This window comes from Chlamydomonas reinhardtii, chromosome 7 (genome assembly GCF_000002595.2).
Source record: "Chlamydomonas reinhardtii strain CC-503 cw92 mt+ chromosome 7, whole genome shotgun sequence".
NCBI lineage: Eukaryota > Viridiplantae > Chlorophyta > Chlorophyceae > Chlamydomonadales > Chlamydomonadaceae > Chlamydomonas > Chlamydomonas reinhardtii.
In genome coordinates this window covers 3,207,346-3,225,678 of record NC_057010.1, presented here as the reverse complement: position 1 = coordinate 3,225,678, position 18,333 = coordinate 3,207,346, and the positions used below count along the sequence as shown (strand labels likewise).

General features: G+C 61.6%; 3 protein-coding genes across 4 annotated transcripts; 2 read left to right on the top strand and 1 right to left on the bottom strand.

Moving 5' to 3' along the window:
* Positions 1–891: 891 nt before the first annotated feature.
* On the bottom strand, positions 892–6,625 carry CHLRE_07g333950v5 (uncharacterized protein). Its single transcript, XM_001700116.2, has 17 exons — positions 6,173–6,625; positions 5,962–6,049; positions 5,556–5,647; positions 5,159–5,299; positions 4,569–4,682; positions 4,312–4,410; positions 4,146–4,217; positions 3,919–4,002; positions 3,645–3,770; positions 3,356–3,436; positions 3,091–3,195; positions 2,791–2,888; positions 2,459–2,585; positions 2,065–2,226; positions 1,679–1,769; positions 1,453–1,544; positions 892–1,333 (listed from the first exon to the last, which is right to left on the bottom strand). Exons 1-17 carry the CDS (start codon positions 6,368–6,370, stop codon positions 1,223–1,225), a joined length of 1,881 nt encoding a protein of 626 aa, XP_001700168.2. The 5' UTR covers positions 6,371–6,625; the 3' UTR covers positions 892–1,222.
* A 580-nt stretch (positions 6,626–7,205) lies between these two features.
* On the top strand, positions 7,206–8,615 carry CHLRE_07g333900v5 (uncharacterized protein). Its single transcript, XM_001700062.2, has 3 exons — positions 7,206–7,558; positions 7,728–7,796; positions 8,115–8,615. Exons 1-3 carry the CDS (start codon positions 7,383–7,385, stop codon positions 8,188–8,190), a joined length of 321 nt encoding a protein of 106 aa, XP_001700114.1. The 5' UTR covers positions 7,206–7,382; the 3' UTR covers positions 8,191–8,615.
* A 1,740-nt stretch (positions 8,616–10,355) lies between these two features.
* Positions 10,356–15,231, top strand: CHLRE_07g333850v5 (uncharacterized protein). 2 transcript variants are annotated; one of them, XM_043064236.1, is made up of 8 exons: positions 10,356–10,711; positions 10,925–11,068; positions 11,276–11,335; positions 11,679–11,742; positions 11,886–11,991; positions 12,599–12,773; positions 13,120–13,274; positions 13,438–15,231. In XM_043064236.1, the coding sequence occupies exons 2-8, from the start codon at positions 10,961–10,963 to the stop codon at positions 14,816–14,818; spliced, it is 2,049 nt and encodes a 682-aa protein (XP_042922803.1). In that variant the 5' UTR covers positions 10,356–10,711; positions 10,925–10,960; the 3' UTR covers positions 14,819–15,231. The 2 variants fall into 2 exon arrangements, with proteins under 2 accessions (XP_042922803.1, XP_042922804.1); XM_043064235.1 differs by having other exon boundaries at positions 10,889–11,068.
* The last annotated feature ends 3,102 nt before the right edge of the window (positions 15,232–18,333 follow it).

The following is an 18,333-nucleotide window of genomic DNA, read 5'->3' as shown; positions in this document are numbered from 1 at the left end:
CTAGCGGCGGCAGCACGCCGGCATTGACCTGCACACCATGATGATGCGGAACTTCGGACTGCCTGCCAGTCATGGAGCTAACTCCCTTCGGGCCTTGCCGGCCTACAAGGCACCTGCCAGCTCTGGCAACGATGGGCGGCATGCTGCCAGCAGCGCCACCGCCAGTGCAGGCAGTGCTGATGGCGGCACCGATGCCACGCTGCCGGCGGCTCGCAGATCAAGGAAGTCAACCCGTCGCGGCAAGCGCTTGCGTCTGGCATGCCGGTGTTGCCGACAGGGCAATCATGGGCAGCAGTCTCGGCATCACAACCGCCACGCCCAACACAACGGCGTCCCCCAGCGCCGTTGGAAGCAAGATGACCACCCGGGTAAGGGGCACCGTGCTGGGCAGCTAGGGAAGTTGCTGTTGCTACGGGGCCGCTTAGGATGCAATGCACGATTTTGTATTAATTTCCCACGCTGTGTGCGCGCCTCACAGCCGGGCTGGGCCTACACGCTCGTCATGCCTTGAGCAGGCTGAGAGCATGGACACGCTACTCGAACCGCTTACGTCAGCGGTGTCATGCACGGGCGTCACCGGTGGGGCATGAACGGCTGTGGCGCCATCGGTGTTTGCGGAGGCACGGTCGCCACCGGTGTGGCCGACAGCGGTGTGGGCCAGCTGGTGACCTCAGCCGGTCACAGCTGCCAGTGTCACCGAGAGCCCAGCGGATACACCGGCAAATAGTTGGCTTGAGCTCAGTGCAGTTGCTGAGTAACGTTGGGGGGTTGTCCGAAAGTATTGTTTCTTTCTCTTAGTGCTTGCCCTTGTGAAACCGTAGGCCGACTGGGGTCGCGTACTGTGCAACCCTGGCCCTCCGCGCGCACAGCTATTGACTGTTACGGCATTTGATCAGTCACGGACTTACAGCAAACTGCATGTGCTCCGGCAACATTGCTCCATTACCCAGCAACAGCGTCTACTATCTGCATCACTATTCATCCTGCGGGGCGCCCGTGTTCAACAGGCCTCGACTCCACCACCGCCAGCACAACCGTGGCCCCGCCGTCACAATTCGCGTTGCGCACCTTAATTCCCCCCGTCTCCCAGCATCATTCACTGTATTGGTAGCGTGCAGAACCGTGTGCGCGCGGTTTTAGCGCGCGAATTAATGCTTGCAATAACTCAACAAGCCCCCACGCACTGCTGCGCCACTCCACGCGGGGCGCAATCAGTGACACCTCACATGAGACTTGAACGCTCAAAGGACCCTCCTGAGCCGCTGCTCGTGACACCCGCTCCTTGTGCTGATTGCGGAATGTTGAGTCCTGACGTGAGCGCCGACAGGAACATCTGCATAGCAACCGGCCAGGGCGGCATGGAAACAATCAGCCGTTGCATGTTGTGGGACTCAGGTTGCAGCGGTCTCAAATGTCATGGCCCATGTCATGGAAATGTGCTGGTCTGCGCACCTGCGAGTTGAGGATGCCGGTTCCGCCTAACACGACCCGAGGCGTGGGCAGCTGGCCGCCACTGGGGCTCGCGCCCGCGGGTACTCCCGGACCTGCATGTTCATGTACAACTTAGTGCGATGTTGTCACAGTATTATTCAGTGGCGCAGAACATCGAACTGTGTCATGCGCGCTTACTGCTGCCGTCAGGCATGCGTTGCAGGCAAGGGCATGTCTGCAGGCCTACCCGCATTCGCGGCGGCGTTTGCGCGGTCGTTCATCTCCGCCACCGCCTTGGCCTCCTCGTACGTGGTGCCGCCCAGCACGAACACGATGACCTGCGGGCGAGGAGGACAGCAGGCGGTGAGGGTAGACGCGGGTCCTTGTGACACGGAGGGGCTGCCGCCTACGACTGCCGCGCTGGAATGCAAGAGAGCGCTTGCACACGCTGACCGTGTTTCATTTAGCCTCCGCCACTGCTCAACCAAGAAATACTAAGCGGCGTTCTCCTAGGAAGCGTGAGCCCGCTACCCAGAAAGGTGATCAAACAAATTCCGCCATCATTACGCTAAGATCAATTCATTTTATGTAGACGACCAACATACGGTGGGCGTGTCAAGTCGTCCCACAAACCTCGCGCGGCGGCGCCCGCTTGGCGTTGGCCGTGAGCGTGGCCACCTCGTCCCCTGTGGACGCCATGTAGGGGTAGGCCAGCGGGTCCAGCCGGTCCGACGCAAGGGCCGCCACCGTCTCCGTCAGCAGCGGCGTGTGCTGCGTGTACACGTTGTCCACGCCCTGCAAAGGGGCAACATTGGCCGTTCGTTTCACACAATGTTGTGCAAAGCGCTACCGGTACTCAGTATCCAATGACCTCGTTTGCAAATCAGAAAACGGCGGCAAGCACATGTGTCCCCAGCGGTTGCGCAATTTCACAAGCTATATTGGTGCAAATGGAGTAGCCATGAGCACAGTGTCGGACCTAGTGCCGTGGCGCCGGTGCAAGCCTGCACGTCCTCATCAGCCTCACCTGCAGTCCCTTGAACACGTTCCGAGCCTTGGACAGCAGGTTGCGGCTGCCGTACAGGTCACCAGCGCGCCGTGACGCGCCGCCGTACCGCAGCACCGCCTCCACAGCCGCATACAGCCGGGGCTCCCTATGCGCAGGCGTGGGCACCTTCATCAACATCCGCTAACGCATGTCAGCATGTGGTGATACCGACACGTTCTGTCTTGTCCAGCCCACATTGTAAGTCAAGTCATTCCGCCCGTGGCGGCAGCTCATGCTACCAGCCCTTTACCCCGCCTTCACCGACGTGATCCACTCCGCGCCCACGCCGCACCCAACCCTTGACGCCTCACCGCTCCCGCACGCCCGCAGTGGCCAGGTAGTCCAGCATCTGCCGCACCCGGGGCGTGTCCGACTCAAACCGCAGTGCGTACAACATCGCCAGCCGTACCTGCGGACGGGTGGGAGAGACAGTCAGCATAGCCGGTGGTCGAGCGCGCGGCACAGGCGAAATCTGGAGGCGGACTGGCGCACATTCCAACAGGTGCAAGGCCGTGTCACCGCCGGATGGACTAGTGCGGCTAAGTTGTATTAAACCGGATAGTCTTGTCGTATGTTGCAATGACCAGCGGTCATGACTAGCTAGCACCCACCCTGTCCGCGTCCTGGGTTTTGGTGCCACGCAGGATCTGTTGCAGCTCTTCAAACGAAGCCGCCGACGTGAGGCTTGCCGCCGGGTTCGCTAGCTCCTGCTCCGCCTGTGCGTCATTGATGAGATTTTTGCCAATGGAGCATGCATGTCAGTGACAACGCAATGCAAAGCGTCTAAGGATACACAAGAGGTCAGTCCGTTGACACGGAGCACGGGTACTTGGTGCCCACACGGCGCCGCAGTGTCATGCCCCCACTCGCACTCACGCTGGACACGTCCATCAGGTTGCGCCCCGACACGGTCTCGCTCAGCTGCGTCATAAGGTTGACGTGCTTGGACACGTTGCCCTGTCGCGGCACCCAACAGAGCGTGGCATTTGTGATTCGACGGTAGGATACTCGAGGGACAGGTGTGGGTGACATCTAGGTACGGTAAGACTACAGGACTGCAGCGACTGCGGTGACCCTGCTCCATGTGAACCCTGTGTCCAGATTAACAACATGCAACAGCTCCAACAGCTTGCAACCACTGCATCCACGACATGCGCGCGCCCACCTGCAGCTTCTGGAAGTCCGAGTGCTCCAGCACGAATCGTCGCATGTCCTCCAGGCTCTCCACCCGCGAGTGCTTGGTGCTGGCCGACTGGAACTGCTCTACCATTGACTTGACCGAAGCGCCGACCTGCGGGCAGTGCCGGGACCAGGCAAGGGTTTAGGACGTGCTGATTTACTGCCCACGCCCGCTGCGCGCCAGCCGTAAGGCATGATCCTGCGGGATGGCAATAGTGCCATGACATGCCTTGTCGCCCCCACGAAGTCCACCCGCGCACCTCGCCATAGGTGCGGTACTGGTGTCGCCGCAAGAAGTCATCCTGACGCGGATCGAACACCACATCGCGGAACTGCTCCGCCACCTGCATGACGAGGCAGACACAACGCAGCCGTGGTCGGGGTGAGGGCGCGACCAGCGCGCCTGCTCTTGAAGGGACGGGCCCTGGGCGGTGGCCTTACGCTTTGTCCCTGCTGGAACCCTTCCCGCCCCTCCCGCAGAGCGCACCTTGCCGCTGGTCAGCTTGACGGTGTTATCGTGGATTCCGATCAGCTCGTGCACCATCGCTTGGTAAGACCACTGTTCGTGGGACAAGGCATCAGTCACAAAATGTCAGATCATAGGCTCCACCTGTCCCCAGTGCCCGCACCCGCCGCCTTTCGCTTGCGTGCACCTGTGTGAGCAACGGCGTGACGGGGTCGTCCCGCCGGTCCAGCAGTAGCACCACAGGCGGCGCCGACCGTGAGGCGCCAAAGTCAAACACCGCCGCCTCCTGCACGTCAAGGAGAGCACTCAAGTGCAGGGCATTCGCGGGCGTGCCACCAGACAGGTGCAAGTCCTTGCTGTGCTTGTTGCCCATTAACAAAGCCCCCGTGCAATGAATTTGCGCCCGAAGCCAACAGCTAACACCCGTACACAGTCTTCTCGCACCTGCTTGTACGTGAGTCTGTGCAGGCTCTCCGCCAACTTCGCAACCAGCTCGCTCCCCCGCTGGTAGCGGATTACGGGTCGCCGGCGCAGCGCCAGGAACACGGCCGACAGACCCTGTGATGCAGGGAACGCCACGAGCAGGTTACATATGAGATACGGTACATGAAAAGGAAACGAGCCAGGTTGACCAACGAATGAGCCACACTCCTAACCTGCTTTTGCATGTAACATATTCCAACGCTGCTCTCCTTACGTTTCCCTCGCCGCTTGACCTCCGTCCCCCCTTTGCGCTTCCTTTTTACCCACTTTACCTCCCCTCCCCCGCGCCGGGGCACTGGCACACCCCCACCCCCAACAATTAACCACCCCCACCCACAAGCACTTGCCCGATCCTTTATGATCATACCCACCCATTCAGGCACATACGCGCATGTCGTCTCCCTATACCTACCCTATACCGCACACCCTGACAGACGCCTTTGCAGCCGCGTACCCACCCATCCTACACGCACCTATGAATCCGGCCCCGCACCATCCACCCGCCCGCCCAAACTGATGCTCTGGCTCTGTGTCCGCACGCACGCACGTACCTGCACGCAGCGGTCTATTAGCTCGTATTCGGCTGCGGAGGGTGCGGCGCCCGGTTGCCGAACCGCGAACAGCAGGTCGTTGCGCGGCACCGGCACCACGAAGTGGAAGGGATCGGGCACCATGAAGTCCGCGTAGTTCTCCTGCAAGGCGTCAACGTGTAGGCAACGAACATGTGCCCATGTCGTGTGCAAAGCAATACCAGGAAGCCGGTGTGCACCACAGCTGATGGTGAGAATGGCATGTCGCCGAGGAGACGAGCCCCGGGAGCAGCGGGGTCGCCCTTCCCACGACGCTATCACGGTGCGCCAATCCCTAGCCGTCCGTACAGGGATGTGCCTATCACAGTATGTGCAAAATGCAGATGTGTTCACTGGTGATCAACCGCCACTGGCCTACCTGCACTTCCAGAACGCTCTCCTTGGCCGCATCCGCCTCAGCCAGGTCTTGCAGAAACACAGTGCTGACGGAGCTCAGCAGGTTTGTGAAGTCTGCGTGCGGTCCGAGCGAAGGCACAGGTACTTTTCGAGGCATGGCTTGCTGTGCCGTGACCTGTCCCAACGGAGTCGGTCCCATATGCACCGTTCATTGCTGGTCGTTCGTGCTCGCGGCTTGAGAAGGCGCAGGCCACCGAACTGACCGAAGCCCCGCGAACTCCTATCCTGCACACTCAGCCCAGACATGAGTGCTCACACTCAAACTCCCCTTCCAACTTTCATGGACAGCTACGCCCCTCCATGCACACGCGGGAACCAGCACGCCGCCAGGTGCGCCAGGTTCCCGTACGCCCTGCCAGCAAACTCACGCAGGTTGTAGCTCTGGTAGCGGGGCGCCCGCAGCTCCTTCTTCAGCAGCGCGATGTTCTCTTTGGTTGGCCGCAGGAAGCAGACTGCCTGTCATGCAAGGAGTGCAGAGTGTGTCATAGCTGCGGCCGCAATATAGCATATGTGCACGGTCCATTCCCGCCGTGGGGTGATCGGATGAACTCGAAGGGTTGCGCAAGCGAGCCTGCGCACCTTCAACTCGTTGTGGGCCCTGCCGTCTGGCTTCTCCAGGTTCTCCACGTGCACGACATTGTGCTCCGCCAGCTCCGTTCGCCCGTAAAGATTCGCGCAAATACGCATAGTTTCCTTGTCCAGCACAAGGCCCTTGTAGCCGGGCGCTCCCTCGATCATGGAACCAACGTAGCTGCGCATTATCTTCCAGAGGTCCATGTGGGTAAGGGCCTCCTGCCGAGCCCGGTCGTGTGGGGGCAGAGGCCCCGCCCGATTCGCGGCCATTTCCCAGAGCTTCAAGCTTCCAGCAGTTCACTGCAGGCGTGCAACTAAACTATAGTTGTCTCAGAGTAAACGATTACCATACTGCGCAAGCTCGTCAAATAGGAAACTTTGACTTCCTTGTGACGACTGTGCACAGTGCAAGCTGTGAAGCTGTGCGAAGGGGCAACAGAAGCTTCACAGTATTAAGTATACACTACTCTCTGGCTGAGCAACGGAGGTTACAACCCAATGTGTGCCAGCCACGCCCTCCTCGCGGCCCGTCACGGCAGCGCAGCGCTCCAGCGAAACCTAGATGTCAGACATGGTGGTATTTGGAGGAGTAACGAAGGACGATGGATTGCACAGCGAACGGGGCCGGGATTTGCTCCTCGGAACTAGGTGAAAGGGGAGGCCTGACGCGACATGCCAGGGGCGTCAGGAACGAGCTGGTAGCTTGGCACATGCCCACCAAGCGCTGCTACGTGCTGCTGCTGCTGCTTGTTGCAGGACGGTTTCGATCAGGCCCCCCCCCCCCTGGTTTCGATAGATTTGCATCAGTGGCATCGTTTCATGGCAAATGTGCGCGGTGGTGCCGCGTCAGTGAAGGGAAGAGGCAAAACATATTCGAAGAAGATCGTGAGAGATGCCCTTGAACCGCCGGCGGTGGGAGCCGGACTCCGCCGCTGGTGGGCGTCAGCAGGGCAGTCCGGGGCTTGAAGGTCCGGGGGCGGGTCACCATCGCACACACACACACACACACACATCGTGCCGGACCATTTGCGCATGCATCCTTGCCCGGTCAAGTACACCTCGCCTTGCCTTGGTGCACCTACATAGCTGGTTCGGAGCGTTTGTGAACGTTGTGACGCGGTCACAGTACTTGAGCTCCTCAACTTTAAGCCAGGGCCCTGCTTTAAGCAGTGCTGTTCCTTATTTCCTTATTTGCTAGCGTTTGATACGAGAAGCAATGACCTCGAATACTGTACGCGTTCCCTACTCTCATGAGCTCTACGCGATGAGCCGGCACGTTGTGTTCCGTGCCGAGAAGGAGCACAAAGCTGCTGTGGAGTGCAAGGGCAAGCATGATTGGCCGGAGGACTGCAAGCCAGAGTCGGAAGCGCTTGTGCGCGCGACCAACAAGCTGTAAGTCGGGTCCCATCGCACCCTGTCACGGTTGCCTGTCACTGCTGTCATCCTGTACCATTTGCATGGATGCGCGTTGTGCTGTGGCATGATACACAATTTCGCAGCATTAGCGTGCAGCACCCAAAACTTACCGGGCTCATGTGATGAACTTGCGCTTTCGCTGCAGCTACAAGGAAATTATGGAGAAGTCCCCGGAGGAATTCAAGGAGTATGCGCAGTGCCTAGACTGGTATGGGTAAGTACTGCGTAAAGGATGTGGGCGCGGGACAGGCCGGGGGTAGGCGTGCCCACGACACGCACGCCAGGCACACACGCACCCTACTTGACGACCCAACTAGGTGGTCATGGGGCGGGATACCCGCGCTTATCGTTGCTGTAGGGCTTTGGTAGCTGCTGTACGGTCAGCGGCATGGGCCCTGGGGTGTATGATCTTGGACCCTACGGTCCTCCACTGTACCAACGCTGATACACTATCTCAGCCAGCCGCTGTAGGTGAAGGACGTGTCACCCTTGCCGTGATGACCAGCTGGTGTGTCCATGGTGCACCTTGCAGACTGCGCTTTTCGCGCTGCCGCGACAAGCAGACTGCGTTCGAGAAGGCATTTCCCATCGTTGATGCCAAGAAGTAATGAAGTGGCTCATGCGGGGGAAGAGAATGGGCTTATGCTTAATCTAGCAAGTCGTTTCAAGGCAGGTTGGGGGCCCATTCCTAGCGTGCAGTCAGCTTAGTGATTGAAGGGTTGCGGTGTCTTGGGTGCAAGCGGTGTGGCTGCAACCAGAGTACCCGTGTATGCACGAGCGGGCAGAAGTGACAAAAACACGAAGGCACGTTGCTGCTTGAGTGTAAGGGTCGATTGGCCAACAAGCTCGACAAGAGGCTTGGGGCCGGAGGAAAGTTAGATGCGTCGCTTGGAAGGGATGCACAGATGTAGCTCTGACCAGTAAAGTGTGTACGTGATGGACGCGGGTAGCGCGACGGTTTACACCTGAACTTTATCGCATGGTGTGTTGGGTGGGAATCGCCAACGGTGCAATTATGTAATGACATACCGTCATCTCATCTGCAGTGTCTACCTACAGTGCCCTCCACGGGTGCGACATGCCCCTACGGTATTAGGGCCATCCGTGGCTCTCGCCAACGCCGCGTCCCCACACGCCGAAGCAATGTGTTGAGTTTGCGCCTAGGACAGACGAACCACTCCGGACGGTGTACGAGGGCTAGCGCTAAGACAGGATCAACCCATCTAGCTCCTCACATCGCGGACCTAGGCCGGACGGCTGAGGACAGGATCAACCTGTCCTCCAGACTGTGCAGCACACACACGCTGCAGCACACACTCCCAATCACCCACCATCACTAATCCGGGGGCAGGTGCATGTTTGGGCAGGGGCAGGGGCAGGTTTGAGGGGCAGGGGTTTGAGGATGACACGGCAGCATCCGTGTCCCTGTTGTCCCCTGTAAACAGGAACCGCGACCTGAGTGCTGCGGCAAATATCCGCCTCATCACCGCGTGCGTGGAGGACGGCACGCCATGGCCAGCTGCGCTGAGGAGGCCGCCCAAGCGGCGCGGCTGGATTAGTGGCTGCACCCGCCCAAGCCTGCACCTGTACCCGCCCAACCCTGCCCCTGCCCAAACCTGCACCCGCCCAAACCTGCACCTGCCCAAACCTGCACCTGCCCAAACCTGCACCTGCCCCCGCCCAAACCTGCACCTGCCCCCGCCCAAACCTGCACCTGCACCTGCCCAAACCTGCACCTGCCCCCGCCCAAACCTGCACCTGCACCTGCCCAAACCTGCACCTGCCCCCGCCCAAACCTGCACCTGTACCCGCCCAACCCTGCCCCTGCCCAAACCTGCACCTGCCCCCGCCCAAACCTGCCCCCGCCCAAACCTGCACCCGCCCCAACCCCAGACTTACCAGACCGTTCTGGAGCCTTGGCAGACGAGAATGGCGTACACAGCAGCGCATAGCGTGTCATCCACGCTTTTCCACTCCATTGTGGGATGGGAGAACAAACCGCTAAAACCGCGTGCCTGTTGAATTGCGTTGACACTTAGGATACATGTGGCATATAAAAGACATTGCAACTTGTCCGAGCAGTCAACTCGGCCGGCTCCTCAGCCGCATGGGTGAGGGGAACATATTCAGACCGCCCGGCATGGTGCCGCCCCCGTGTGGGGTGGGGTAGGGGTAGCGTAATCCAGGGAGACGGGGGAGGTTTGGGGCAGGCAAGTGGTGAATGTGTGGGCGGGCGGGGGAGGGATGCGTGTTGAACCGATGATACCGACCGGTATACGGTAGTCTTTGCTCCCCATCTATCCCCCGGCCCCTGTTCCAAACGGTTTGCGGGTGTACTCAACCACCAGGGGTGCCCCTGTCAGCCACCTCATCTATCTAAAACCACATCCAAAGGGTGGAACGCAAGCCCCTTTGTCTGCCGTACCACCCAATAGCTACATGAGCGTACCGGTCCTGCAGCAACGCTAGCCCTTCATTGCAGGTCTCAGATTAGGTGGAATCACGTGTCCATGCCGCGTCGGCCCCAGCGCTGGTCTCGCTGTCTCGGAACCCCGCGCCGCCGGTTTCGGACCCATCACCTCAGCCAGCCGCACTCGTTCACGCTGTCAGACAAGTGCATGCGTGCCAGTACATGGATAAGCTGAGCCGGTAGCCTTCGGCGAGGCAGAAGGTGAGGCATACCCTCAACACCCCCTCCTGCTGGGTGCTACCCCCTTGTGCTACACCGTGCCATAGCTGTGGCCAACGCCCACTTGCCCAGACACAGCTTCCGGTTATTGAATTACCCGAGTTTCACAGGCCTGCACAGGTGAGTGCACCCCGAAACAGGTGCCACGCTGGTCAAACCCGCAGATGGGGCTTCGCCGATGAGGACTCATCCCACTTGAAGAGCCATATGTGATACCAGTAATAGATGGCTGAGATATATGTATTGTTTTACTTTACATGAAGAAGCACGGCTTTCCATGGCTGATTAAAATATTCTGTGTCCAACTCAAGAGTTCCCTTCAGGGCGCATTTTATTTTAACGGCATAGCCGACTCGATTGGGTTGAACCCGTGCTGGGATCTGACAGCTGGACCGCCGAGCGCGCTGATGATGCAAAATAACGAGGATTAACTGGCAAGGGTGAGCAGAAGTGCTGGAGGAATTCATATGTCTTGCAGCGGCAACTCGCTACCAAATAGACTGCACGGCGTAGAAGTTTGACTCCTCGCGCACTTGGTTGCCAAGGGGATGGGCTACTCTCGATATGTACTGTGGCCCTTGGCATATGCGCAGACGCATACTCCCACACACGCACAGGCTCAACCCCGCTTCCCCTGCTGCAACAAACGCCAGGGGCCCCACGCCGTGTGCCCACGCCTTGAACCAGCGATGTCCCGTTATGACTCGAAGGCGGACTTCCGGGTGCACGACTTCCGCACGCTGGCGCGGAGCAGGGATGCGGAAGCAATGGCCATGCTCAAGCGAATTGCGCACCAGGTGGACACACTTTGGTGCATTGTTGTTGGGCGCACAGTGCTGGAGTGTGGGGACTCGTGCCGTCATTGCGTGGAGTGGTACAGCTGCTGGCTCCGGCCGCGCTCCACACATGTACCGTGTGACCGTGTGCCATGCCTTGAAAGCCCTAGCGCCAGTCTTTGACGCCCACTGAGAGCTGGACGTACATACATCCTGGCTGATGTGCAGGTCCAGCCAATCATGCGCCGGCGTGAGTGGACGGTCCCGCTGTTGTCGGAGTTCTTTCCCGTGAGTCTATCAGTGGTTTGCGCACCAGCCACGTTAACGCGGGTGCCTGCGTTATTCGTACGGGGTTTTCTGTATGCTTCATGTTGAGATATCGGTCAGAACTAAGGGAGAACATAGGGGAGTCCGAGAGTGCGTGTGCAATACACCATGCAAGGACTTGACCCGAAACCCATGTAAGCTCAGTGAGCTACCCGATACAGTAAGTAGTGAAGTAATTTGCGAAGCAGTCTGACTGTTAGCCGCCCCTACTCCGGCTAGGATACAGCCGTAAGTGTCCAACACTTCATCATTCCTGTCAGAATGCCGCTGTCAGAAAGATTCGCCGGTTTTACTGACCACGCAGGTTCAAACAAACCTGCTCGGGCTTAATGTGGGCGGCGGCGGCGGCCGCACACGCGAGGTCAAAGGTACGGGTACCTTGCAGTAGCCCCATCCCGTGCGTAATCGACAATGTCCGGGATGTAAACATAAGCTTGCACGACAACGGTTTGTCCCGTCCCATGACGTTAGTGTGCCGTACGCGCTCCGGCGCCTGTCCCTCCACGCACAGTCCGGCTGCGGCCCGCGCGTGACCCGGACTCCTTCCTGCCGTATGAGTCTGTGCTGCACACCATGCTGCATGAGCTGGTCCACAACGTGCGCGGCCCGCACGACAAGTGAGTCCTGAGTCATCAGTGGGCGGGGCCCAGGGGAATAGTCGGAAGCGGAGCCAATCAGACGGCTGGGGGGGGGGGGTAGTGGGCGGGGGTAGATAATGATGGCCGGCAGGGCAGGAACGGGCACAGGAACGGGCTGTCAGGGTGCAAGGGGTTATATGGTTGGCAGCGGCAGTGCTAACAACACGGATTCAGGACCCATGTAAATTGGCAGCATGCGCGGCGCGTGCACGGTGCTGTGTGTGAGGGGACCAGAGAAAGGACGAGAGCAGTATTCTTTGTTGGCGCAACCACTGCCGGCCATCAGGTGACCCATGACCTCGACACGGGCAGATGCGGGTCCCGCCAAGGCGCTGCTGCCGCCGCCGTCTGCCCGCGTTGTTTGTCGGGAGACGCTGACAGACGCGCTGCTGTAGCCTTCTGCGGTGGCCAGCATGGCGGCCGCCGCGGACCCGTCGCCGGCCATCTGTGCACGGTGGAGCAGCAGACTGCTGCCACCGATGCCCCTGACAGCGTACCCGCAGGGACGCTCCACCTCACAGCAAAGTCGCCAGCGCTGCTGTTGTTACCCGCACCTCTGCTTCGTGTTCCTCCCTGGCTGCTACAGGGTGTTCTACAATCTGCTGGATGAGGTCACGGCCGAGTGCGAGGAGCTGATGGCCAAGGGGGTGGGCGGCACGGGTGTGGGCTTCGACGGCCCCTCCTGTGGCCGGCTGGGCTCGCACGCCTTTATCCCACAGCACAACCCACATCCAGCCAGCCTAAGGGATGTGGCGCTTCGGGTGAGAGGACACATAAGCAGGGCGGTAGGCTCTCGAAGCTGTCGTTAGACCGGCCAGAATACCTGAGGGACCAGCGATGACCGCTATGGGTGGCGCTTTACTTGGAAGAAAGCAAACTCGCTTGCCGCGCTTCCTGCAAATCGCCCATCGGCACATTGGCACATTGCAAATGGTGCAGGGCAGTGGTTTGTGGATCGTTACCACCATTTGGGTGCCATAGGGTGGGCCACAGGGGCGTGCGTGTCATGAGTGCCGGTACGTGCACAACCACACCTTGGCAAGGGACCTGGATCAAGCCACACGCCCTTCTACCTCTACTCATTACTCATGGCCCGCACGCTCATAGGCCGCTATGGACCGGGCAAAGCGGCAACGCCTCATGCCTCAGGGGCCGCAGCGCCTAGGTGGCGGCGGTGGCGGCGGCGAGGGCGGCCCGCAGCGCTATGCCAATGCCGCGGCAGCAGCTGCTGCAGCCGCCGAGCGGCGTTGCAGTGACAACAGGTGAGGACAGCGCTCTGAGTCCTTACTCCTACCCCTGGGTTTGGCCTTCCGTTCTGCTGTTGGGGACGCAGGGGATGGGTCTGGAGTTGCTTGCGCTTTGACTGTAAAGCACCAGCATCAACACGTGCTGGATCTGTATATTAACTTTGGTTAATCAACGCAGGTGGTGCCCCTGCGAGCGAGTTGCGAATGCGCTGGGCCGGGCAGTGGCCGCTGCACAGCAGAAGCGGACTGAAGAGCGGCAGGGGCAGCTGCCTCTCTCTAGGGCGGGTTTGTGCGCCGGTGCCAGCTCTGCGGGCAGTCTGCCCCGAAATGTCAGCAGCGGGGGCAGCGGACCAGGAGCCGGCGCGAGCGAGAGCTGGAGGGGACCCACAGCAGCGGGACGTAGAGCTGGGCCCGGAGGCAGTAGCGGCGCGCCAGCCTCGGAGGCTATTTGCAGCAACGGCAGTAGCGCCGCGAACTTTGACCTGGCTGGGGTTGAGGCTGATCTGGTGCGCCGGATTGAGGAGGGCGTGATTGACCTCACGCTGGACTCGGATTCCGAGCCTGCAGCGGATGGGGAGGCAGGCGGCCCCACGGCTGCTGGCAGCCGCAGTGGGATGGTAAACACAACCGGTGCCACCGGCAGCGCCGGTCGCTGTGGGAGCCGCGGGGCGGCCAAGGGGAATGGGGCAGCTGTAAAGCAACACGCGGGAGCAGGAGGAGGACCCGCGGCAGCTGAGGCTCTACACCAAACAGTTCAGAACGGTCCCTGCAGAAGTGGTTGGGGGCAGGCGCATCTTGAAGCGGTGGTGGTCGTCCTCGACTCGGACGAGGAGGGCGCTGCGTCAGGCTCGCCTGGCTCTGGAGCGGATCCTGCTCCGTCCTTCCGCGCTCGCTCTGGTCTCCAGGGCGCTGCGGCGCCCGCCGGCTTGGAGCGCACACAGCGGCCAGCTGCTGCCCACCAGCAGTACCAGCAGCAATCGGCCGCATCGGCGCCGGCGGCGTCACAGCCGCAGGCCGCTGCGGCTGCCAGCAGTCATTGCGCTGCGCAGACCTCGAGAGCTGGTGCGGCCGCACCAGGTGGTGCTGCTGGGCTTCACCACATGCAGCCGCCCCTGCAGATGCTGCAGCCACGCACCGCCACCGCCGCACGCGCTGCTGCAGCTGCGTTGGCGCGCTTGCAGCAGTCGCAGCACCAGCCCGCTCACCAGCAACAGCAACAACGTACTGCATATGGTGCAGCGGCAGCAACACAAGCTGGAACCGCCAGAAAGGCAGCGAACACACATTCGGCAGCGGCTGCTGCTGCTGATGCTCAGACTGCAGGTACCAGCCATGCTGCTGCGGGGGCAAACACTGCTGTATGCATCCCCACGGCTGTCGGCCCTGGTCCCTCAATAAAGGCAGGGGAGGTCGCGCTCCCGGCCAAGCTGGCGGCTGAAGCCGTTCACGTGCTGCCGGTGCCAACAGTGCAGCCAACGGGCAGCGCAGGCACGGACCCCACATCACAGTCGCTGGAACGTGCTCGTGACGCGGTCATCGACTTGACGGACGACGCCTAGTGCACAAGGGTAGAAGCGAGTAGGGGTGTTGTTTTGTGTGGGTTTCTGTAGGCGCTGTCGTGGTGGTGTGCCCTCGCTGAGGCTTTGGTGTGGTGTGCCCTCGCTGAGGGATTGGTGTGGTGGGGCAAGGCCCCCTCAGTGGCCCCTACGTGGGTCGGTCTAGGCAGCTGTGGTGTGTTTGTTGGGGGTGTTGTTGCGGCTTCTGGGCAGCCTAGGGCTGCTGTTTTCGTGGTTAGGTGGTATTTCGGTTTCCCAGGTGGTGAGCAGGTGGTCTTTTTTTTGAGGCTTCATCCTTCCAGAGTTGACCAGGGGCAGACACGCTACCCCCCTACTGCTGGGCACAGAGACCCGAAGACAGCCTGGTCCCGCAGACCAGAACCCCGACAGGGCAAGAGAAGAAAGAGAAGAGAAGAGAAGGAGAGACCACCTGCTCACCACCTAGGAAACCGAAACACCACCTAAACACGAAAGCAGCAGCCCTAGGCTGCCCAGAAGCCGAAACAACACCCCCAGCAACACACCGCTGTGGGACAGCCACGCCAGTCGGGGGGCAAAGGTGCTGGTGTACCGGCTGCAATATGCTTACCTGCCTTGCGGGCTGTACCGGGCGGGCAAGGGAATTCGTCCACGGGTGACCACGGGGTGCGGGGGGTTGGGGGCGCACTGTCCTCACCCCGCCTGCGGGCCACCTGGCCCGCGGGCGTGGGCCAGCCTGACGCACATCTTCCTGGAGTGTCCAGCCAGGGTGGCGGCCGCCGCGGCAAACGCCACATCAGCAACAGCAACCGCAACCGCCACGGCGCTGCCGTGGCCGGCGGGGGCTCATAATGCGGCCACCAGTGGGCGCGGCGAACCTTCGGCTGCTGACAGTGAATGTCAACGGCCTGGGCTCGCCGTTGAAGGCGCGGGCGCTGGTCTCGCACCTGCAGCAAGTTGGGGCGGATGTGGCGATGGTGCAGGAAACCCACGCTACTGACACGACGGCGCTGGAGTCTTGCCTTCGTGCCGCGCAGGGGGCGTGCCTTCCGTGGCGCCACTGCCTCGCTGCCAGCCCGGCAGCGTCGCCCCACTCCTGTGGGGCGGCTATCCTGGCGCGGAGTCGGCTGTCCCTTCCAGGCTGCGTACTGCAGCCGCCGTCAACGGATGCGGCGGGCCGTGTGGTATGTTGGGATTGGGACGTGGGTCACTTGCGCCTGCGCTTCGTGTGTGTGCATGCGCCCACGGCCGTGGCGGACAAGCCTGCTTTCTTTGCCGGGCTGCATCCCCACCTGGCCACGGACAGGGTGCTTGTTGTCGGTGGGGACTGGAACTGTGTCACAGATGCCAGTCAGGAGGCGGCCCCTAGCCCGTCACGTGCTGCATGTGCCCCGCAACTTGCCAGCCTCCTCGCCCAGTTCAGTCTGGTGGACCCTTGGGCGAGCAAGCGTGGCGGCGCCAAGGGCTACACGCATCCGGCCACGCCCAAGCCGGCCACTCCTGCACGCCTGGATCGGCGGTATGTCAGTGCCACCACGGCGCCGTGGGTGGTGGATGTCGCTCGCACGTATGGGGCGCCTGGGGACCACAACGGTGTGCTGCTCACCCTGTCCTTGCCCGACCTGCCACATGCGCACCGGGAGCAGTGGCGCTTCCCCACATACCTGCTGTTTCACCCCTCGCTGCGTTTGGAGCTCGAGCAGCGCTTGGAGGCGCACGTTGCCGCCAATCCCGTGGCCAGTACAGGTGACGGCGCTTTTTTTTTTTTTGAGGAATCATCCTTACAAGGTTGAACAGGGGCAGACGCGCTGCCCCCCTGCTGCCTGAAAGCAGCCTGGTCCCCGAGACCAGAACCCTGACAGGGCAAGAAGAGAAGAGAAGAGAGGAAAAACAGAAAACAAACACCTCGAAAACCGCCACCAACCCCCCCATCCATCCCACCCCACCCCACCCCGACCCGGCAGACAGAGCAGGAGGCTGGCCCCCCCGCCCCCCGGGAGGGGTTGCACAAAAACACCGCCAGACCTAACCCAAGCACCAACCTACACCACAGCCTAACCGCAAGAACCACCACCACCGCGCGCCAGAAAAAGAAACACCAGCGCTACGCACTCGCCCCGCCCAAACCCACCCCACCCCCACAAGTCGGTTGCTTAAGCAACACCCCAGTAGAACCGGCAGAGGAGACACAAGCAGAAAACTAAACGGGCCAGATGTGGCGCTGACTAAGCGGGCTCCAGCCCACTGCAAGACGCGCTGTGCAGGAAGTCCCACAGCCGCCCAGGTGCTGCGACGCCAGCCAGAGCTAAAATACATGGGCGCCAGATAAGCTGATGACGATATACCGCCACGCCAGCGCCTGGAAAGAACCGCCGCCTAGGGGGCCTGCACAGGTGATGCAAGTGTCAGCCGCAAGTTCAACTTCGGTGACCCACCCTGAACCTCCTCCACTTCACAAAGTGCGCCACCCGCCGACCAGATGGCAAGAAAGTGCTCCAGCTTAGCCGCCTTGAGCTGTGCGGTGAGAAGCTGAGTGGGCAGAGCCGACAGGGTTTCAGGGGTTAGCGTGGCGGCAGTGAAACGCAGCTGCATCACCCTGCGCAGCTCGCTGACCACCTCCCGAACCACATGCTCCGACGTCTGCTTAGCAGGCTCACGGGACCAGTACGCACACCAGACGGCGTACAAGAAGGTGGCCCGCAAAGTGCTCCACAGCAGCGCGCCCGCCCCCCGCGGGCCTGAGGCCCACATACCCATGCGGTCCCCCAGCATGAAGCCCGCGTCCGTCACTGGTGGCGCCGCTGCCTGGGGCGCAACGCAGGCCCACAGCTGCTGCAGCCACGTCCTCGCCTGCGCATAAGCCGGATACTCCAGGAAGATGTGCGTCAGGCTGGCCCACGCCCGCGGGCCAGGTGGCCCGCAGCGGGGTGAGGACAGTGCGCCCCCAACCCCCCGCACCCCGTGGTCACCCGTGGCCGAATGCCCTTGCCCGCCCTGTACAGCCCGCAAGGCAGGTAAGCATGTTGCAGCCGGTACACCAGCACCTTTGCCCCCCGACTGGCGTGGCTGTCGTCCCACAGCCTCCGCCACGTACCCCGCAGAAGGGACGCATCCGGGGGCGGCATGCGAGGGTCGCCCTCCACCGCCGCCGCTGCTGCCGCCGCCGCCGTGGCAGGCCCAGTGCTAGGTCCCGCCCCTCCCGCCGCCTGCTCCTGCAGCCGCGCGGACCGCCGCGGCCCCTCACCCGACTGCTGGGACGGGGACGCATACGACTGCAGTTCTCTCGCCGGCGTGTTCTGCAGCCCGGCTGCCGCGGAGGTGCGGTGGAGCCAGGGGTCCAGAGCCACCGGGTTATTGTGGAAATGCTGCGCCGCCGTGGTGGTCAGCTGCGCCGCTGCACGCTGCCACTCCGCCTCCCGCTTCGCCAGCCGCGACTGTGCCGCCAGCTGGGGCCCCGAAGCCCCCGCCTTTTTTTTTTTTGCCTGCTGTGTTGGCGCCGGGCACGGCATGGCTGCGGGGCGGGCCGGAGCCGGAGGTGC

What these genes read in the sequence shown, in the direction of transcription:
- CHLRE_07g333900v5 (XM_001700062.2), top strand. Translation starts at nt 7,383, where the DNA reads ATGACCTCGAATACTGTACGCGTTCCCTACTCTCATGAGCTCTACGCG. An exon ending in GTGCGCGCGACCAACAAGCT is followed by an intron (nt 7,559 to 7,727) that starts GTAAGTCGGGTC and finishes CTTTCGCTGCAG; the next exon opens with CTACAAGGAAATTATGGAGA. An exon ending in CAGTGCCTAGACTGGTATGG is followed by an intron (nt 7,797 to 8,114) that starts GTAAGTACTGCG and finishes TGCACCTTGCAG; the next exon opens with ACTGCGCTTTTCGCGCTGCC.
- CHLRE_07g333850v5 (XM_043064236.1), top strand. Translation starts at nt 10,961, where the DNA reads ATGTCCCGTTATGACTCGAAGGCGGACTTCCGGGTGCACGACTTCCGC. An exon ending in TAAGGGATGTGGCGCTTCGG is followed by an intron (nt 12,774 to 13,119) that starts GTGAGAGGACAC and finishes GCACGCTCATAG; the next exon opens with GCCGCTATGGACCGGGCAAA. An exon ending in CGGCGTTGCAGTGACAACAG is followed by an intron (nt 13,275 to 13,437) that starts GTGAGGACAGCG and finishes TAATCAACGCAG; the next exon opens with GTGGTGCCCCTGCGAGCGAG.
- CHLRE_07g333950v5 (XM_001700116.2), bottom strand. Translation starts at nt 6,370, where the DNA reads ATGGACCTCTGGAAGATAATGCGCAGCTACGTTGGTTCCATGATCGAG. An exon ending in TCACGCCGTTGCTCACACAG is followed by an intron (nt 4,218 to 4,311) that starts GTGCACGCAAGC and finishes TCCCACGAACAG; the next exon opens with TGGTCTTACCAAGCGATGGT. An exon ending in AGCGGGCGCCGCCGCGCGAG is followed by an intron (nt 1,770 to 2,064) that starts GTTTGTGGGACG and finishes CCTCGCCCGCAG; the next exon opens with GTCATCGTGTTCGTGCTGGG.